The sequence below is a fragment of the Capra hircus genome, chromosome 24 (assembly GCF_001704415.2).
Source record: "Capra hircus breed San Clemente chromosome 24, ASM170441v1, whole genome shotgun sequence".
Taxonomy (NCBI): Eukaryota; Metazoa; Chordata; class Mammalia; order Artiodactyla; family Bovidae; genus Capra; species Capra hircus.
In genome coordinates, this window is record NC_030831.1 from 40,687,517 (window position 1) to 40,707,856 (window position 20,340).

The 20,340-nt window shown below is 48.6% G+C and overlaps 1 protein-coding gene across 7 annotated transcripts in view; it reads left to right on the forward strand.

Annotated features, from left to right (window-relative positions):
* The window catches only part of PTPRM (protein tyrosine phosphatase, receptor type M), a 654,986-nt gene continuing 637,013 nt past the window's right edge, over window positions 2,368–20,340 (forward strand). For all 7 annotated transcript variants that reach the window (XM_018039452.1, XM_018039446.1, XM_018039449.1 and 4 more), the window contains exon 1: window positions 2,368–2,842. In XM_018039452.1, the coding sequence (XP_017894941.1) occupies window positions 2,770–2,842 (73 nt within the window). In that variant the 5' untranslated portion in view covers window positions 2,368–2,769. The remainder of the gene's footprint in view (window positions 2,843–20,340) is intronic.

The following is a 20,340-nucleotide window of genomic DNA, read 5'->3' on the forward strand; positions in this document are numbered from 1 at the left end:
GATAATAGAAATTCACTGGGCCTCCCGCTGAGTTTTAAGTAATCAGGGGAAGGGACATGGCACTTTCAGGTTACCAGGGCAGCAGGACTGGGAGGCCCCTCAGGGCTTTCTCTCCACTGCTGCGGGGACCCCTCTCTGTGTACCTGCCTCCCATGCCCCCATCCCCCCAGGCAGGCACCTAACACATCCTTGCCCCAGGGTGGGGTGCTCCATGTTTTCTCCTGGAAGTCAGCAAGGGAGTGAGTCCTAGGGGCCCACAGTGGTAACCTGTTCATTCTCTACACTGACTTTTGCTGATTTTCCCCTCTGTCTTACTTTTTGTACTGTTTCCTGGGATTACTTTCTCAATAGAACCTAAGACCACTTACACTTAAATCCTTACCTTCAGGCCTGTTCCTGGGGGAGCCCAGAGTTAAGACAGCCTCCTGCACAGAGAACAGTGCCTGGGAGATACATGCCTTCAGAGATCTTCGGACAAGTTCACATACTACTGTGCAAATGATATCCTATCCTAATATTAACATCTTCACTCGAAGAAATTACTCGGAAAGAAAATGACTAGATTGATGTCTCCCTCCTTATCTGGGTCCATTTCACATTTATTAATGTGACAACTCCATTGGAAAGCACCATAACCATTTTTTAAAAAAAGCAAATTTGGGCTCCATCACAGTGCAGGCAGGACCTGGGTGCCAGGGAAAGCCCTGGGGACAGACTCTTACTGCTGATCCTCAGAGGTATGTGACTTGCCTGCTTCTCCAGACTTCAAATGCTATTTTGCAATCGAGATAAGATAAGTCTCAACAAGTACAGATTTGCAAGAAGAGGTTGGGTGATGTAATGTCCTTAAGAAGTAAATGATTAATACAGAGCCCCTGAAAAGGCACTTCTGATAAATAAGTGGAATATAATAAGTGGAACTGTGTAACATATAATATATAATATTATTATATAGGATATAATCAGTGGAATTCCACAAGAAAGAGGGGCTGTTGGCTGGGGCACAACAGGCAAAAGTCTAGTCCATTAGTTGGCCCTGGGCACATGAAAGCTATGACATATTCCTGTTTGTTGGTTCTAGGGTCCACTGGAGACCTCAGGGTCAAGGTGAGCGTGGGATCAACTCACCATTTGGGCCTTTGTGAGGACCGGCTCGGGGTAGCCCCGGGTACACCTGACTGAGGGGTGTGTCCTCTTGCTGGAACATGTGCTTCTCACCTGTAGTTACTTGGTTTCTAATTGAACCTCTACACAGGCCTTCTATTGTGTTCATATAGGTCTGGCGTCTACAGACGCTCGGTGCTGGCTCCCTGTGTCTATTCAGAGGAAAACAGAAATAGTTCTCCCCCCTGTCCCCCCCCCCCACTTTTTTTTGCAATCTTACAAAGTGAACCTCTTTACTGAAGCATTAGAAGCTTTTTTATCCACTTAATCAAATAGGCATTCCAGACCCCAAACGGTAAATTATATATTTCCAGACATCATTCGATTCACTCCCCACGCCTCCTCCTCCGGCGTTTCCCAACACTTTGCACCAGATACGGAAATCACAGGTTCCGTAGGTCCGACCCCTCGTTTCGGTGTGACCACCGCCTCCCGCCCACGGCCGGCGGCTCGCTCGGGGTCCCCCAGCCCCCGACCCCGGGTCGGCGGGGACAACATGAAGCGGCCCGGTGCGTCCCGCTCGGCGGGTGCCGGGCTCCGGGGCGCGTGTGTCCCGCGCGGCCGCTGCTGGGTCTCGGTGCCCGCGGCCGCCGCTCTCCGCCCGGGCGCCTGCCAACTTCGAGTCGCGGAGAACCCGCAACCCTTCGCAGCGCCCCGGATCTGCCGGCTCGCCCGGCCCGCAGCCGCCGGGAAGCGCCGTCCCGACGACTCCCGGCCCCGCCGGCCCTGCCCGCCGACCCTGCCGTCCGGCGCCGGGATAGGAGCCGCCGTTTCTCCTGCCCCGCTCGCCAACTCCCGGCGGCCCGTGACCCGGGACAAACTTCTGGTCCAGGCGCGGCCCCGGAGCGGTCACCCTCCCGGAACCCTGCCGCGAAACCGGGGCCGGGGAGGGAGCGGGCGGGAGGGAGCGAGTGGCACCGCCCGGCCGCCGCTCCCGGCGCGGTGACGCCGTCCCCGCGGCCGCCCCCCGCCCGGCTCCCCCGGAGGCGCCGCGGCCGCCGAGCACCGAGTGCGGCCCGGCGGGGCCGGGCGCTCACGCCCTCTAGCGGGCCGCGGCGGCCGGGCGGCCGTGACGTGGGCGCTCCCTTCAGCCGGCCTGCGGGGCCCCGCCAGTCAGTCGGGGAGCAGGAGCCCCGCGCGCAGCCGGCGCGGGCTCGGCCATCGGCGCGCCGCCGCCCGGGGGCTGGCTCGGCTGCCCGCGCAGAGGCGGCGGGCGGGACGCGCGCGGCCTCGGCCCCGGCCCCGGCCCCGGGCACCGCGGCGCCGGAGGCTCGGGTCCCGAGCCCAGGAAGAAGAACCAAGCCAGCGCAGCCGCCGGCACGGAGGGCGGATTTTGGCTCCGCGGGCGCGCCCTCCGCTCCCTTTCGCAGCCGCGCCAGCTTCGAGCGGGGCCGGCGACAGGGCAGGGGGACCCTGGCCCCTCGCCCCCAGGCCCCGAGAGCCGCCGGAGTTGGGACTTCTGCAACTGTTGGCACTCGGAGCGTCTGATTCTGGTTTTGGCTGTTCACCCTCTTCTCGCCGCCTTGGAGGCACAGCTCCTGGCCACCCTCCGCCCTCGCGCCCACCCAGCGCCGCCGGGGAGCGGCCAGGGGCGCACTCGGCACCATGAGCCGACTTGGGACTTGCCTGGTCACTTTGACCGGACTTTTGCTAACTGCGGCGGGGGACTCGTTTTCAGGTAAGCGGGGCCTCGCTTGCAGGGGCCTGGGGCGCGCGGCCGGAGGGGGGCTCTGGACACCGGCAGCTCCGGGGTGGGAGAGCCCGAGCGGTGGACGGCGAGGCCGGGCAGGGGGCACGGCGGGATGAGCACCGCGTCTTCCAGTCCCCGGCGCGGGAGCGGGGCTGGCGGGGAGGGTGGGCACCTAACGCTCCGGCCGGCAGAGCGGAGGAGCCCCCGGGAGTCAGGCTCTCATCTCCGCCCCCGCCCCTCCGCGGCCTGGGCGCGTGTCCGCGAAGACGGCGCCACTCGGAGTCCCCGGTCGGCTCCGGGAGCAACAGCAGAAAACTTTGCCTGAAGTTGGGAGCTGCAGCCGCCGGCCGCCGGGCGTGGGCGCTGCGCGGTCCTTCTCGCCGCGAGCGGCTGCCGGGCCGGGTCGCCGTGCCCGCTGCGCCCGCGCGATCGGTGGACCCGGCGGCGGCAATCTCCAGTTCTCGGCCCTCCCGCCTCCGCCCAGCCCGCCGAGGCCGTGACCTCCGCTTGTACTGGCATTCGGGAGGCTGCCAGGGAGAGCCGAGGCGGCGGCCTCGCAGGTTCCAGCAGGGTGATCGGCGGCCCGGCGGCAGGAGGATCGGGCCCCAGGGTCCAGTCAGCCGCGGCTCTGGCCCGCCGGGCTCTTCCTCCGCACCTCTGGCCCCCGGAGCACCCGGCTAGGGGCAGCGGTCACCCCGACCCGCGGCCCGCGGCCGGGGGTGGGCAGGAAAGGGAGTGCGGGGAGGTGCCCGCTGCGAGCCTGCAGTCGGAGCCCGGAGAGCTCCGTGTGGGAGGACGGGTGGCCGGGATTTGGGGATCAGGAGCGGCGCGAACCCCGCCTGGTGTTACCTGCAGCACACACGTGGATGGACAGCCAACGCTTGCACACCTGCACACTTGTACACTTTCTCGCGTGTGTGTCAGTTTCATTAAGGTCTATGTAGAATGGTGGAACTGGGCTTTTTTTCCTTTTAATAAAAAGCCTGTTATTTGGCCTTGAACTTGGGCTCCAAAATAGGTTTCTGTGTTTATTCGGGAGGAATGAGTAAGTTGAATTTTTCTTTTTTTTAAAATTTGATGAGGGAGAATTTCACTGATGGTAAAACACATATTTTAAAACGTTGGAGACTTTTCCGTCTGGCCTTCCGACCGGTGGAAACTTACATCTTTACTTCCTGGAGCCTGGGGGACACGCAGGCGCAGAGGCCATGCCCCGTGTTGCTGAGCCCCAAGACCCTTGACCACAGTTGGACTCCAAGGAAGCCCAGCGTGGAGCTGGCTGCTCGCTGTGTGCTGTCAGTTTCAATGCAGAAACACCCTTTCCCGAAGTTTAATATGCCCTTCACTGTGTGGTAATTGCACGTGCGCCAGAGGACTTAACAAAACGATCCACTGCTGTCTGCTATAAAATTGATGCCGATTTTGGCCTGCGTTCTTTTTTACTGGTGAGTTATGGAGTAGACTCGCTAGTTTTAGAGCCTTGTAACTCATTAGTGTTAGAAGCCAAGGATGAGGGCCTCAGTGATGGTTTTCTCTTTATTAAGATCCATAGCTCCCTGCCTGGGATTTGTTTCAAGTTAAGATGCGCGAGAAAGCGTTTGGATGGATTTTCAAGAAGTGGGTAAGGGATTGGGGTGGAGGTGGGGAACTATTTATGTAGCTTATTTAAATGATCAGTTTCTCATCATTAAAAGGAACTTCAGCCTAAGTAGTACTGACCTGTGTCCTTGTTAATGCTTATGTAAATTAATAGTCAAACCAAAAGAGACTTTGCTTTTACTAAATTTTATCCAGATTTTTCTTTCAGAGGAAGTACATCATTCTATTTGTTTGTTATCCTACCAGTAATTGAACTGTGCCTTCATTTTTTTTTTTTTTAATTTGGAAAGCCAGAGTTAACCTGGTATGGAGAACTGAAGGGCAGTATCCCAGAGAATGCTTAGAAATGATGAAATTTAAGAAAAATTGAAGTTGGCAAATTTTGTGTGTGCAGGGATCAGATAAATTGCAGTGTATTATGCTTTTGCCCTCCACTTTGGGTTTTAGGTAGTACCTGTGGGAAGTGCTTAATGCTTTGGAAAAGTCAGTTTTTCATTTTTGAAATTTTTTTTTATGTTGGGAAAGTTAATTCTGATGTTATGAGTGATACCTACACTTACTTCTCTTTATGAGTCTTCTGGAAATTGAAATATTTGGCTGCTGGTCACCTGACATGGGGATCCTTTTAGAGACAGAGAAAGTAGATTGTAAGTGGCTTGAGGGCAAAGTGAGTTATTTTTTCTTCTTAGTTCCCATAAAACACTTACACAGAGCCCTAGACCCAGCAGACACTCACGTTTGTTGAATAAATGACTGATGTGAATTCTGATCATTTGCAGACATTCAAATTGTACATGAACTGGCTGACACAAGGGAGGGAGAGGAAGGACTATCAGACATTAGATTGGCTTGCATTGTCCCAGTTTTTGAAATTGACATTTTCACCACAGATTTTTCTCAGCCTCAGTGCAACCAATGGACTGAATCAGGAGGCTTTATGTAATCAGTGGAGAGGTTTTTTTTTTTTTTTTTTTGTAACCAAGATTTGTACACAAGACACTTTGCTGTTTCCCCTCTTTTGGAATGCATTCACAATTGATGTGATTGCTGATTAATCATTTCTGGAGGGTACGGCACATAATTTAGATGCTAGATATAGGAACTAAACATATTGGAAGAAAACAGAAAAGAATTAGTTTTTTTTTTTTTTTGTTCAGGAGGCCTTTTATTTACTCTAAACTTTTCATTTTAAACATCACTTTCCATTTTTACAATTTCTAAGTTGTTAAGCAAGATATTGGAGGCTCAGTTTCTGCCTTCTATCTAGGCTCTGTATGATCAGAAGAACTTCTACAAAAATGTATGCAAGTAAGAAGCAAGGCAGAAAGTGAAATCATTTTTGTTTCTGCTTAATATTGTCTTTTCCATAGTGAGAAGCCAAGTAGCTGGCAAGTCATTCTTCTTTGACCCATTTTCTTAAAAGCCAGGTGGTCATATATACTAATCAAGGAAGTGTTTGGTTTTATATAATAATGAGATTGATGTGATAAGTTCTAGTAAGCAGCCTTGGTTTGCAGAAATAGAAATACAAACAGATTTCCACTACAGTGTTTAGAACAGATTAAACCTGAATATAATTTTGTGAGTTTGAAACTTTCCTGAAGAAATGTATTCTTTAAAATACTCTTTTAAGGACAATTAAGGGGGAAACAGCTGAAATCTGAATGGAGTCTGTAGTTGAATTAGTAAAATTGGGACTCTGAGTAGTTAAGTCAGATGTCCCCACAAGGGGAAGGTGGGAGAAACATGTACTTGAAATCTTTGTACTATTTTTGCAACTTTTCTATAAGTTGAAAATAATTTCAAAATATAAGATTTTACAGTACCCTTTACAGAGAGTGTGAATAGATTTGTTAAGCAGTTTGTTTTATTTTTTCTTTTCGGATAACTAGAGTCATGACGTTTTACGTTTTTATGTTACTTTAATGAGATTGATAATGGATGTGATGAAAAGATTGCAAATTTAAATCACTGTGCATGAAAGAGATATACCAAGAAATCACTTTACATTTTTAGTGTTATGTGGATGTGAAGAAGCATTGCTTGAGCTTAATCAATTGTTCTGATCTGCAAAATCACAGGTTTTAGTCTGATGTTTTCAAAGGGTTGATTCACAGATTTTCAGTAGAAAAGTTACTTACGTATATTGATATATAGATAAGTGTGTATATAATTTGAGTAATTCTAAATGGACTTTCCCTAATGAGCAAGTAATCTGAATTATATCTTCAGATGATGTAAAACCCTGTATGAATGAAACACAGCCTTTTGTTTTGGGAAAAGTTGATTTTTGAATTTAGATATTTCTCTGACAATTTTATGGATGTTGGTAGCTTTATTTAAAAATTTTATAGTTTCATAACAATTGTCCATTCTAGGAACTGATCGGCTGCATGTTTCTGTTTCAGTAGAGGCACTGTTTTGGGTTAAGTAGTGTTTCTCTCAGTTTTTGTTTTAGGTTTAGTTTTCTAGAATGAGTGTGTCCAACCTGAATATCCTAAGACATAGTTTTCAGTTAGGGGACAGGCATTTTAATAAGTGCTTACATACTTTTTCAACAGTATAACATTTCTTAAGGCAGTGTCTACTGTGCTTTGTAATTCTAGGAGTCTTCTCTTTGAAAACCAGCTTTCCCACAAACTTTTCTCAGGCTTCTTCTTATCTTTAGGACTACAGCCTGTTAATTGGCTTCTTCGGTAAGTGAGAAAAGGTTGCGTTACTTATATTTTTCAAACTCATCAGTGAGAAGTTTAAGGAAGATGCACGATAACATAGACCTCCCATCGTAAGAGGATGCTGTTTCTCCAGTTCCTAAAATACTCCAGTGGTTTAGCATTTAGTCTTATCAGAAAGACTGCTTTCACTCCGTTGCTCTGAAAAAACTCAGTGGAGGAAAACAGTAGGTAGGGCTGGTGTTAGGTGGGAAGTAGGAAAGTTTTAGTCATCACCCCCATAGCCTGTGGCTCCCTGCCTTCCAGGGGCCAGCTGGCAAGGTCAGGATCTGATGAAGAGGTGGAAACATGGGAAGGGAAAGAGAACACGGGCCGAGGAGGGTAGGGGGTTGTGTGTGCTCACGTGTAGGAACACAGGTGTGCAGATCTTGTTAGGATTGTGTGCAGGTTAAGGATCCAGAGAGGATCAAGTGTGCAGGAAGATCAGGCCGACGTCCTACACCTGGGTGGCTTTAGGTTGCCTGGGGGGTTGGGCCTGGGAGTGTTGAGCCAGTGCTTCCTCTGAGCTGCGTTTATACCCATGCTGCTCAAACCAAGTGTGCTCAAAGGTCACCAGGAGTGGTCCTTCCCAACCTTGGTCTCTGTGGCTGGCTGAGGTGATTCTTTTGTCCAGGCCCCCAAAGCATCCGCAGGTGATTCTGGCCACCTTTTGAGAAACATTATTCTAAAAGAGTCATTCTTGGATGAACAGCCTGAGCATCACTCAGGAACAGGTAGACAGGTAGACTCCTGGCCCCACCCAGAGGGATAAAAATCTGAAAGTCCAGGGTAGGGCTGGAAGCATGGGGACAGCAGTAGATGCTAGAACTAACCCTCCAGGTGCTTGGGATGCTGGACAGAGCGTGAGTTCTGAAAGGCCTGGGATTCTTAGCCTGCACTTTTCAGCCTCCCTTGACAAGAGCAGAAAGTACCGGAGATGCAACTAAAACTCACATCCACGCACTTAGTAACCCCCACCCCCACTGTGAACACAACCCAAATTACGAAACAGGCTGATGTGATGGTGTTGTGACTCTCAGCCTCTTAGCGTGGCATTTCAAATAATGGTCTTATCTGCAGAAGATATTGGATCCAGCCAGTTGTAAAATGACAATGATAAAAAGTTTCCTTTAATTTTACTTACCACAATGTAAAGTTTTAATTAAATTTTGCAGTCACTGAAAATTAGCCACTGGAAATTTCTATGGGTTAACACTGTGTTTCGAAGATATTTGTTGACTTGTTATATTAAGCACAAAGCCCAGTGCACCTATTAGAATGATGCTTTCTATTCAAAGTGGATATTGAGCAATACTGTTGGGAAAGCCCCTTTAGGGGATTGTGGAAGGCATTAGGGGTGATCGTGGACAAAGATCAGAAAGATACAGTTACCGTACTTTGGAAAGTTGTCCAATTATTTAAAGTTTCAAAATCTACTGAAATAGAAACAAGGAATTTCTTAGGTAAGAATGAGGAATTAATGTGCATAAAATTTGGAATTTTAATATGAGAATGTGACACTTTGCCTTTAGAAATGAACTTCATTTCCAAATAGAAGAGCAGAGCTTTTTAATATAGATCTTTATAAAGTACTGATAATGTACTCTTATGGGTCTCCTAAGATAGCACCTCGTTTTTCTGTTTTCTGCCAAAGACCATCCCTGCTTCTCTATCCTTAAACGCTCCAGGTAAACAAAATGGATTTTGATGTCATTTAATGGATTTATCTTGAAACGCTGTCAGCAGACTTTCAGAGACTCCATGGCGGGCAGAATGCTTTCCATGCAGCAGGCAGGCCTCCAGCTCCCTGCTCCTCTGGCCGCTGTCCCCAGCCTATCAGCAGGTGTAGCTGCCTAGTGGGTATGAAGGCAGGGGTATCACCTAGCCTCACCCGCACAGCTCCCTGGATGCGTCCACCTAGAGCTGAAGGAAGGCAAGGTATGGAGGGAGCCTGCACCTGCTGTGATGACTCGTTCACATCAAATGAAATTCTTCAGTGGAAGTTGCTGCTTTAGTTGTAATACACTTTGTTTTAGTTCAAAACTGACCCCGGGACAACTTCAGACTCTGTGGTGTTTATTTCTCCTTTGTTCCTCTTTTTGGCTGTATCTTGTGTGAGTACTGAGGAGAAGGCAATGGCACCCCACTCCAGTACTCTTGCCTGGAGAATCCCAGGGACAGGGGAGCCTGGTGGGCTGCCGTCTATGGGATCACTAAGAGTCGGACACGACTGAGCGACTTCACTTTCACTTTTCATTTTCATGCATTGGAGAAGGCAATGGCAACCCACTCCAGTACTCTTGCCTGGAGAATCCCAGGGACAGGGGAGCCTGGTGGGCTGCCTTGTATGGGGTCGCACAGAGTCGGACACGACTGAGCGACTTCACTTTCACTTTTCACTTTCATGCATTGGAGAAGGCAATGGGCACCCACTCCAGTGTTCTTGCCTGGAAAATCCCATGGACGGAGGACCCTGGTGGGCTGCAGTCCATGGGGTCACTAAGAGTCGGACACGACTGAGCGACTTCACTTTCACTTTTCACTTTCACACATTGGAGAAGGCAATGGCACCCGACTCCAGTACTCTTGCCTGGAGAATCCCAGGGACAGGGGAGCCTGGTGGGCTGCCGTCTATGGGGCTGCACAGAGTCAGTCATGACTGAAGCGACTTAGCAGAAGCAGCAACAGCAGTGTGAGTACTCAGTGGTGTCCGACTCTTTTCGGCCCCATGGACTGTAGCCCCACAGGCTCCTCTGTCCTTGGGGTTTTCCAGACAAGACTACTGGAGTGAGTCGCATTTCCTTCTCCATGCCTGTATCCTATGTGGCCACTATTCTGTGTATAGCAGTGGCACTGGGAGAAATAGATGATCTGGCAGCTACCTAAGAGTTTAGGGTAGCTTATGGAACTTTCTCCATCAAGTCTTTTGGTAATCGACCAGAAAAGTGGCCACGTGTAGATGTGTGACATAGATACGAAGAGCGTGGGCACCTCGCTTCTGTCTGCAGGAGACCCCTTTCCCAACATTGCTGGTTCAGGTATATAATGCAGGCAGTCATTAAAATTTGCATGGACACGTCTTTGCGACCCCATGGACTATAGGCCACCAGGCTCCTCCGTCCGTGGGATTTCTTAGGCAAGAATACTGGAGTGTTACCTGAATTAGTCCATTTTTCTGCTTAAAACTGAGAAGAATCCCGAGTCCTTAAAAACTGTGTCTGTGATGTGAAAGGTTTGGGCCCTGAGTTGGAAGCAGAGGGACGGTGGAAGATTGGATGGAGGGATCTCACTTTCATGCTGGGGCTGCAGGAGAGGGAAACTGTAATGGTCAAGAATCCAGGACCTGCAGCTGAGAGAGAATGAGGGTCAAATTGTCAGAGGCTTGTCAAAACAGAGTTTTTAGACTCTCCCTTGGAGGAGGGGGCTAGCATCTAACAGAATGATTTATTTAAAAATACAACAGCCTAGGCAGAAGCAAAGCATGTGGTTTTTATGGGCCTCAGAACAGAAACACTTATAGAGCATCCGTTTGTTTTCAGATGGTTGAGGATTCCCTTTCATCTCTTTCCTATTCAATATGCAGAAAGCAGATTTATTGCAGACTGTGAGAATATGTTTTAGTTTGAGTTACCATGGAAGGCAGAGGCCTGGTACTTCTCCCTGATTCTAGTGGTGGAATCACAGCAGGGTCTAACATGGGCTTCTGACTGTGGATGGGATGGGGAGGCGCTGGATCATGCCCTTCCTGCAGTCCATTTTGAGGGTTTCTGTTTGATCTGTCTTCTCTGGTCTAGTCTGAGATGTTTTAAATAACGTCATAACCACAAGTTTGAAGTTGGCTCATTGTGATATTCTCCCTAGATACGAATATAAAGTTGTCTAAAGCATTTCTTTTAAAATAAATACTCGTATAGAATCAAGTTGCAGTGTTTAGCATTTAGTAATCACATATTCTTCTTATACAGTTCCTGGGGTTCTCATAGCAAGTATACTGGGGTGGTTTGCCATCCCCTCCTCTAATGGATCACATTTTGTCAGAACTTTCCACTAAGACCCGTGCTTCCTGGGCGGCCCTACACGGCATGGCTCAGAGCATTATTGAGTTACACAGCCCCATTGGCCATGACAAAGGGGTTACCTGATGCCAACAGCCGGCTGATTGGAAAAGATCCTGATGCTGGGAAAGACTGAAGGCAGAAGGAGAGTAGGGCGACAGAGGATGAGATGGCTGGACGGCAACACCGATGCAATGAACATGAACTTGGGCAAACTCTGGGAGATGGTGAGAGACAGGGAGGCCTGGCGTGCTGCAGCCCACAGGGTCGCAAAGAGTCGGACATGAGCGGGCGACTGTACAACAACAACAGTCACCTAGTAAGTTAATGAAGTTAGCGTATTTTTGCGGAGAAGGCAATGGCACCCCACTCCAGTTTTCTTGCCTGGAAAATCCCATGGACGGAGGAGCCTGGTGGGCTGCAGTCCATGGAGTCGCTAAGAGTTGGACACGACTGAGCAACTTCGCTTTCCCTTTTCACTTTCATGCATTGGAGAAGGAAATGGCAACCCACTCCAGTGTTCTTGCCTGGAGAATCCCAGGGACAGGGGAGCCTGGTGGGCTGCCGTCTATGGGGTCGCACAGAGTTGGACACGACTGAAGCGACTTAGCAGCAGCAGCAACATATTTTTGAATGAGTGAATGATTGAATAAAGTTCTCGTAGGGAAGAAAAAGCAGAAATTACTTCTGCTTACTGCTGATTTTTTTTTCTATGAAGTTTGATTTTTAAAAGCATTTGTAATAATCTTAACCGTGTGCTCAGGCGGTGGGTTTGGTGCTTGATACCCTTAGAAATTAATAGGCACATAGAGATTCAGTTTCTAAATTTAAAGGAAAAAGGTTACCTTTTGTCAATTAAATGTGTAAAAATGAGCCTATAACTTTTATCATATGTAATAAAAATGTATAAATCAGTTACTGCCATAAAATAGAATTTTGGTATTATACTGATCTCTAAGAAAAAAAATGAAATTCACTATGTGGTAGATAAGCATGATTTGATTTTAGTTTCTGATGTATTAAAAGAAACGTGTATCACCAGGAAGAAGCTGCCATGACAGGGAGTAATAGATATCATCTCCTGCTTTATTTCTGATATAGAATGAAATTGATCACACCTGCCTAGAGCTCAGCCCGCGCATTCCCATCGCTCGTCTGCGGTACAGCAGGCAGGCTCTCCTTGCTTCTTCATTCACTGTGGCGTATTCTCAAGCGAGGAAACTTAATAAAAAGAGGCTGCTTTGACAGCAGTCTCATGACTTGTGTTCTCCACTTCCTTGACTTTTCTCATCTGGGCGTCTGAATGTGGTGTGATGTCTCCCCGATCGTCACCCATTGGCACATGTCCCGTGTGTATGTTATGGGGATCCTTGCTATGTTGTCTCTGTTTGTCAGTGACCATTTCATCCTGTTCGGGTGGCTTTTTAGAGAGTCCCTCCCTTTTGTTTCCAGCCCCTGTGGGGAGCTGGCTGAGAGGCCTGTGTTGCTGACCCTCGGAAAGTTTGGAGTGGGGTCTGGCCAGTCCCAGTGGGGCTCGGACCAGTAGAAGGTGTTGTTAATTAAATGGCCTGATATTGGCTATGGGGTCCTGGAGGGGAGGAAAGAGGGCAGAGACCTCCCCCCTAGCAGATCAGGTGTTCCTGATTTTGAAATCTCTTTCTACTTCTGAACAGCAGCGTGGCCTTGGATATGGTATTTGATTTTTGAGCCTCAGTTTTGTTTTCTGGAAAACACTTTGTAGGATTATGGTAAAGACTAAACAAGCAGACCAGTGCTATGAGGTTGGGAGGCACCCATATCCCATGGGTGTAACCACATAAGCTCCCTACTTTTATGTCAAAAAGCCTTGTATATTGACAGTTTCATATGGTTCAAACTTCTCTGGGTCCAAGACTTTGATATTTGAGTGTCCTGGGCGCTCAATGGGTGATGTTTGTAGAAGTGCTCAAAAAATATGTATGTTATAAACATAAGGCCAATATTATATTTTAAAAGAAAAAGAAACCCTGAGAATTACAAAATGACCCCTCAGAATTGGCACCATGAAAAGCCAGCACTGCTTAGTTCCAGAAGGCAGTTCTGGACACCTGCATTGGATTCCCCCGAAGCTCTTCTTAAAAAAAAAAAAAACAAAAAATGAAGATTCCTAGCCCTGCACAGGTACTGAGTCACAGCCTCTGGAAGGGGCCACCGAAACTGGTAAAGAAACACCCCGGACCCCGAGATCTTCATACTCGCTAAAGTTGAAAGAGTACTGGCAGGACATTAGCAGGGACTCAGAGACCCTGCCCTTTGGAAAATTTATCACGTCTTTTCTGACTAGTGTTAAGAAAGCACTGGCAGATCATGATGTGAAGTTTCACGTACCATACTGTAATTGACTGGAGACTGTTTCTCTTAGGAAGCAGAGGCCTTCTGGTGTCAGCAGAGAAAATGAATTATGAAACTTGGTGTTTTATAGAAACCAAGCTGCTTTGTAGTCATCTTTCAGAGCTTCCCTGGTGGCTCAGCAGTAAAGAACCTGCCTGTCAATACAGCAGATTCAAGTTCGATCCCTGGGTCCAGAAGATTTCCCTGGAGAAGGAAATGCAACCTACTCTGGTATTCTTGCCTGGAGAATCCCATGGGCAGAGGGACCTGGCGGGCTACAGTCCATGGGGTTCGGGAAGAGTCAGACATGACTTAGTGACTAAAACAACAGCAACAACCCATCTTTTAATCTGATGAACGCCAGTAAATGTGACATCAGTCTGGAATTTTTAGGGTATAATAAGAGAATAAAGATATTTCAGAGAATCAGAACACAGATCATTTTCGATCTCTATATTCGCAGCTGCGAGCCAAAATTTGAGATGACTCATTCAGAGACGGTAACGAGACACAGTGATACTGGGGAGATAATTTTCCAGCACTTTTATTTCTCTCTGATGTTCATTGAAACATGGTCACTGGAGAATAATTGGCCTTAGGGGTCCCCTGAGCAGGGACCAAAAGCGTGACATTTTTATTGCAATAAGTTCCTAAAAGACTACCTAACCTCAAAAATGGGCATCCCCCTCTATTAGAGTGCTTGAAATTTCCACCAGCTCATCATTTCGACCAAGAAAGAAAGGTGCTTGTTGAAATGTCATGTCTGGGAGCAGTGGCTCATTAAGTCATCTTAAGTATGACATCCCCAACTCGCTGTCACCTCCCTAAGTTGACATCCTTAGATGTCAGATCTCTCACTCCTAAAATGAAGACGTTTGATTCAAGAATCTATAGGGTCTCACCAAATACTGAGCCTGAGGATTGTTACCTGAGTTCACTTGAGTATGTCAGGTAGCATGGTGTAAAGGAATGAGACCTGCATCCATAGGTCGTTTTTGATAGAGGAGGATGGGAGAAATGTCTCGAACAGTGGATCAATCTGAGATGCTGCCTCATACAGCAGGAAGGTGCTTGTTACAAGAAAGCGGGTATAGCAGGGATGCTGGAAGGATTTTAGGTGCTTCCTATGATTGTTCAGCTTTTGTTCCTTCCTGCCTCTGCTCAACTGTGCACAGATAAAACCCACTTTTTTCCCCTCGATACTTGGGGAAGAAGCTGCCAGCCATAGCTGCCACCCAGGTCTGCCGCAACTACACCATTTAGGCTAATATTTTTTGTTTAACTCTTGGCACCACGGGTAAGCCTTATTTCAGGGATTTATACTGGGCATTCATTGTGTGCTGGGTACCATGCTGTTTGTTGTTGCTCAGTCGTGTCCCACTTTTCAGGACCCTGTGGACTGTAGCCCTTCAGGCTCCTCTGTCCATGAGATTTCCCAGGCAAGAACACTGAAGTGGGTTGCCATTTCCTTCTCTAGGGGATCTTTCTGATGCAGGGACTGAACCTGCATCTGCTGCATTGCAGGTGGATTCTTTACCACTGAGCCTGGGTACCATGCCGAGAGGGTATGGTATTCTCAAACCTATCAATGCTCAGATCACTGCTGGGAGCTTTGGGTGGGTAAAGCTGTCTCTGTTCCTAACAAAGCCAGGCCCCCTGAACACGGGCTGTGTGCATTGTCTTCTGTCTCCTTTCTGCACCCGCCCCTGTGCACACAGACGAGTGTGTGATAAGCTGCTTCAGCCATGCAGAAAAATCAGGTTGTCATTTCCTGATTTATGCCTTGATGCCGTCCACCTATACTGAGGTGTGCTCCATGCAAAAGCATTCCAGGTGGAGTGTGGGGTCTGTTAGGAAGATGCTGAGTGTTTTATTACATTATGTAGAGTCTTTAGACTTGGAGGAGGGCATGGCAACTCACTCTAGTATTCTTGCCTGGAGAATCCCCGTGGACAGAGGAGCCTGGTGGGCTACAGTCCTTGGGGTCAAAAAGAGTTGGACACGACTGGGCGACTAAACAAGCACAGCACAGAATCTTTAGAATGACCCTCTGGGGAGCTGTCCTTCTGGGTCTCACTTCCAGGAGAAGGTGTGACTTCCCTTATGGATGTACTTTCTTCTTGTGGACAACGTGAATTGTATAACTCATTAAGTTTTCCTCTCTATGTTGGCTGTTAGGATGCCAGATTCAGATGTGTGGACTGAAGGGGTTAGAACTTTTTTGAACAGGAAACCTCAGCCAAACTGGACTTCATCAAACAGGATTTGTTGGATCGTGCAAAGAGAAGGCTGTGGGTGGCTCAGTTGGTCCTGGGGGCTTGAGCCTTTCTCTCTAAGCATCTTTCCTGGGTGTTTCTAAGGAGTTACAGGCTGAATCCTCCAGCCCCAAGCCCCAGGGAAAGAGATAGTCCCTCCCCCAACAGCACAGACCACGCCTGCCCTGTGGTTCATGGAGTCAGCTCACACCACCTGTTCCCACTTTAACCTCGTGCCCTGCTTGGCTGGCACACTGGACCAGGCATGGGGTCAGCCCTCAGGAGCCACGGGAGTGAGAGTGTGGAAACTGGGGCTGCTCCATGGAGACGTGGGTTCTGTTACCAGCTGGAGGGAGTAGCTGTTGACTGGGCCTAAAACAGAAAAATGCCCAGAGCCACCATCTCTGTAATAGAACCTGAATTCTGGTTCCTTTTCTTGGGTCTTAGTCTCCTCCTCACTTATCTTGTGCATTTGTGCTAAGTTGCTTCTGTGACCCCATGGATTTTAGCCTCTGTCCTTGGGATTCTCCAGGCAAGAGTACTGGAGTGGGTTGCTGTGCCCTTCTCCAGGGGAATCTTACCAACCCAGGGATGGAACCACTATCTCTTAAGTCTCCTGTGTTGGCAGGCGGGTTCCTTACCACTAGGGCCACCTGGGAAGCACTTGTCTCCCCTTATTCTATCTTCCTGTGTTTTATGTATCATGATAAATTTATTGAATCTCTTGGAACTGGGTGGTGATAGCAGAAAATAAATGAGGTCCAAAGTCTTAGCGTCTGAGTCAGTGTTCCAAAGGCAGCTTTTGTGTGTGTGCATTTCTTTACATCCTAGTGACACGAAGAACAGTCTCAGCTCACTAACAGTGAAGAACATGAGTGCAAGAGGAGGCAGGGAGTGTATTAGAGCTGAGCTCAGTAGTTTCTCAACTTACTTTTCAAAGCACCATGTTTTTTAGTTAAATAAAATCTTACATTGGTAGAAAAGCATAAATATCTCTTGGTTAACAAAATTTGTTGTGGGCAGGTTTAAAAAGTGACCCTTCAAATTGGAGAAATAAGTGTTTGATGAACTACTACCCTGTAACAGATGCCCCCAAAGCTGATGGCAGAAACCAGGGGACCCCGACCTCAGTGATCTAATGCCTGATGATATGAGGTAGAGCTGATGTAATAATAATAGAAATAAAGTACACAATAAATGTAATGTGCTTAAATCATCCTGAAGCCATGACTCACCCTCCCCGCCTACCCCCTGCCATTGTTTTTCAGTCGCTCAGTTGTGTGTCGGAGAAGGCAATGGCACCCCGCTCCAGTACTCTTGCCTGGAAAATCCCATGGACGGAGGAGCCTGGTAGGCTTCAATCCATGGGGTCGCTAAGAGTTGGACATGACTGAGCAACTTCACTTTCACTTTTCACTTTCATGCACCGGAGAAGGAAATGGCAACCCACTCCAGTGTTCTTGCCTGGAGAATCCCAGGGACGGGGGAGCCTGGTGGGCTGCCGTCTATGGGGTCGCACAGAGTCAGACACGACTGAAGCGACTTAGCAGCAGCAGCAGCAACAGTCGTGTGTAACTCTTTGCGCCCCCATGGACTGCAGCACGCCAGGCTTTCCTGTCCTTTACCATCTCCCAGAGCTTGCTCATACTCATGTCCATTGAGTTGGTGATGCCATCCAACCAACCATCTTGTCCTCTGTTGACCCCTTACCCTCCTGCCCTCAATCTTTACCAGCATCGGGGTCTTTTCCAATGAGTTGGCTCTTCTCATCAGGTGGCCAAAGTATTGGACGCCCCCAGGTGTCCTGTCCACCAGGTCCGTGGAAAAATTGTCTTCCACATAGCTGGTCCCTGCTGCCAGACAGGTTGGGGATCGCTGGTGCAAACCACTGTTTTCTGTGTTCTATGGATGGGGAGCGTGCCTGCTGGTCTGAACTGGGATTGTATGCTCTCTGTCTGTGTCTCTACTCAGCTGACCTTGGCTGGCCTCTCTTGACACTCTAGGGTTGGCTGGCTGCAGGCTGGTCTAGGTTTGGCCTTGGCTGGGATGGCTGGGCTCTCCTCCCTGGGGTCCTCTGCAGGCAGGGCTTCCAGAGAGAGAGCAGAGGGTGCCAAGGCCTCTTGACTTACTCTTGGGGAGGGCACATCGTCACTCCTGCCTCACCTCTCGTCACAGTCACACGGCTAGCCTGGTATCCAGGGTGGGGAAACATACCTCCCCCTTGATGTGTGGGGCGGCTGGGCCACGTTGCAAAGGGTAGACGTGGGCACAAGGAGAGGGCAGAAACGGGACCCCACACAGGGCTCTGCCAGGCCCTGGGGCCTGTGTCCTGAGATGCTTCTTTGCAGAGCACAGTTGAGAAATCACTGGCGCATGAAAAAAGGAAATATGGGATTGCAAGACCTGCGTTCAAGGCCCCCTCCAGCCACTGGCCATCCTCCGAGGGGAAGCCGTTGAACTCGGGGAGCTCAGTTCCTTATCTGTAAAGAGGGTCATTCTGGGATGCTGTGGTTCAGAGGCTGGCCTCAGAGAGTGCCTGTGATAACAGATGCTCTGCAAAGAGACTTACAAACGACTGTGTCCCGGGGTGTATTCTGGAGGGACTGATAGGCTGCTTATACCTGAGTCACCCTGGCTGTGTCATTCATCCCTTGGGACAGTCCCCTGGCCTCTCCAAGGCTGGTTTCTTCATCTGTGGAGAGCAATGCTGTGTCACCCTTGGTCAGCCTGTGGACAGCACAGTGCCTGGTGTGTGAGACCAGTAGCCCTGTTCTTAGAGGCCTGTGACCATGGGATAACCTTGAAGCTGTGTGCTTCCTTTAGGTCTGAAAACCCCAAGGGGTGTGGTTCTGCAAGCCCCAGGTTTTCTTCCATTTCTGATCCAATTTATTAGCTTATTGCTCTGTCCTCTGGCTTCCCAGGAGCAAGGGAAAAGTGAACATGAATATCACGTGCCGCATACTGCGGGTCCTTTATGTGTTAGTTACCTCCCGAAACTATCCTGTGGGTGCAGTGGTGGCGCTGTCACTTGATGGAGTGTTTTGGAGTTGAGGCCCCAGCATTTCAGGATGTGGCACAGACAGTGGGTACAGCTCTTCATGGACCCAGAGGACTCCATCCGTTCAGAGCCTCTGGGGCCCAAAGCACAAGTCGTCATTTTTAAGTGTGCTGACTTAGCGACTAAATGACAAGTATTTGGTACAGTTTCTCATTTTTGGTGTTAAAAGTTATTGTGAAGTTGGCATAACCCAGCAGTGGTAGTTTATAGCCTCTAAAATAGTAAATTAGAAGGAAAAGTACTCAGCTTTTTAGTACATGCATGTTAAGTTGCTTCAGTCATGTCTGACTCTTTGTAACCCTATGGACTGTAGCCCCCCAGGCTCCTCTGTCCGTGAGAGTCTCCAGGCAAGAGTACTGGAGTGGGTTGCCATGCTCGCCTCCAGGGGATCTTCCTAACCCAGGGACTGAACCCACGTCTCTTTTGTCTCCTGCATTGGCAGGTGGGTTTTACCACTAGTGCCACCTGGGGAGCCCTTCTTAGTAACTTGTATGACATGAATGGATTAGAGACTTTGTACCTTTCACAAGCAGAGGAGGGGTGAATGCTTTCATCTCCGTGGTTTCAAATCCTCTAGAAAGAATTGTATTGTTGTAATATCCTGTTTAGCATTTGGGGGTTGGATGGAGGTGAAGGGTATAAAGTCCTTTGCAAAGCTCTTGTCTGTGTGCACTCATGGTCTTGGGCAAAATGCCACGAAGGTCAGTGAGGATTTCAGACTTTTCACTCCAGGTGCAGGTGAACAGGCCTTTGAACATCGATGTTAGTCACCTTTAGAACAAATTGCATTTGCTTTTAAGATTGGACAAAGACACAGAGAGCACACAGATCTGTATTTGAAGGGTTGAACACTCTCCAATGAGTCATCATGGCAAAGGAATATTTGGTATATGAAGTTTACAAGGGTGAGGTAGTTGGCTTATTTGAATCACTTTTTTTTTTGCAATATTATGGCGGAGAATTATGCTGAAATAAACTGTGCATTGGGGTTTCCCTGGTGGCTCAGATAGTAAAGAATCTGCCTGCAATTCAGGAGACCTGGGTTCAATCCCTGGGTCAGAACAATCCCCTGGAGGAGGGCATGGCAACCCATTCCAGCATTCTTGCCTGGAGAATCCCATGGACAGAGGAGCCTGGTGGGCTACAGTCCATGTGGTTGCAAAGTTGGACATGACTGAATCGATTTAGCATGCATGCATAGTTGCTTTACATTGTTGTGTTACTTTCCGCTGTACAGCAAAGTGGATCAGCTATTTGTATACATATATTCCCTCTGTTTTGTATTTCTTTCCCATGTAGGTCACCACAGAGCATTGAGTAGAGTTCCCTGCGGTATGCAGTAGGTTCTCATTAGTTAGCTGTTCTATACACAGTAGTGTGTGTATGTCTTGCCGTCTCCTGATTCATCCGGCCCCCTCTCCCCACTTGGTGTCCATAT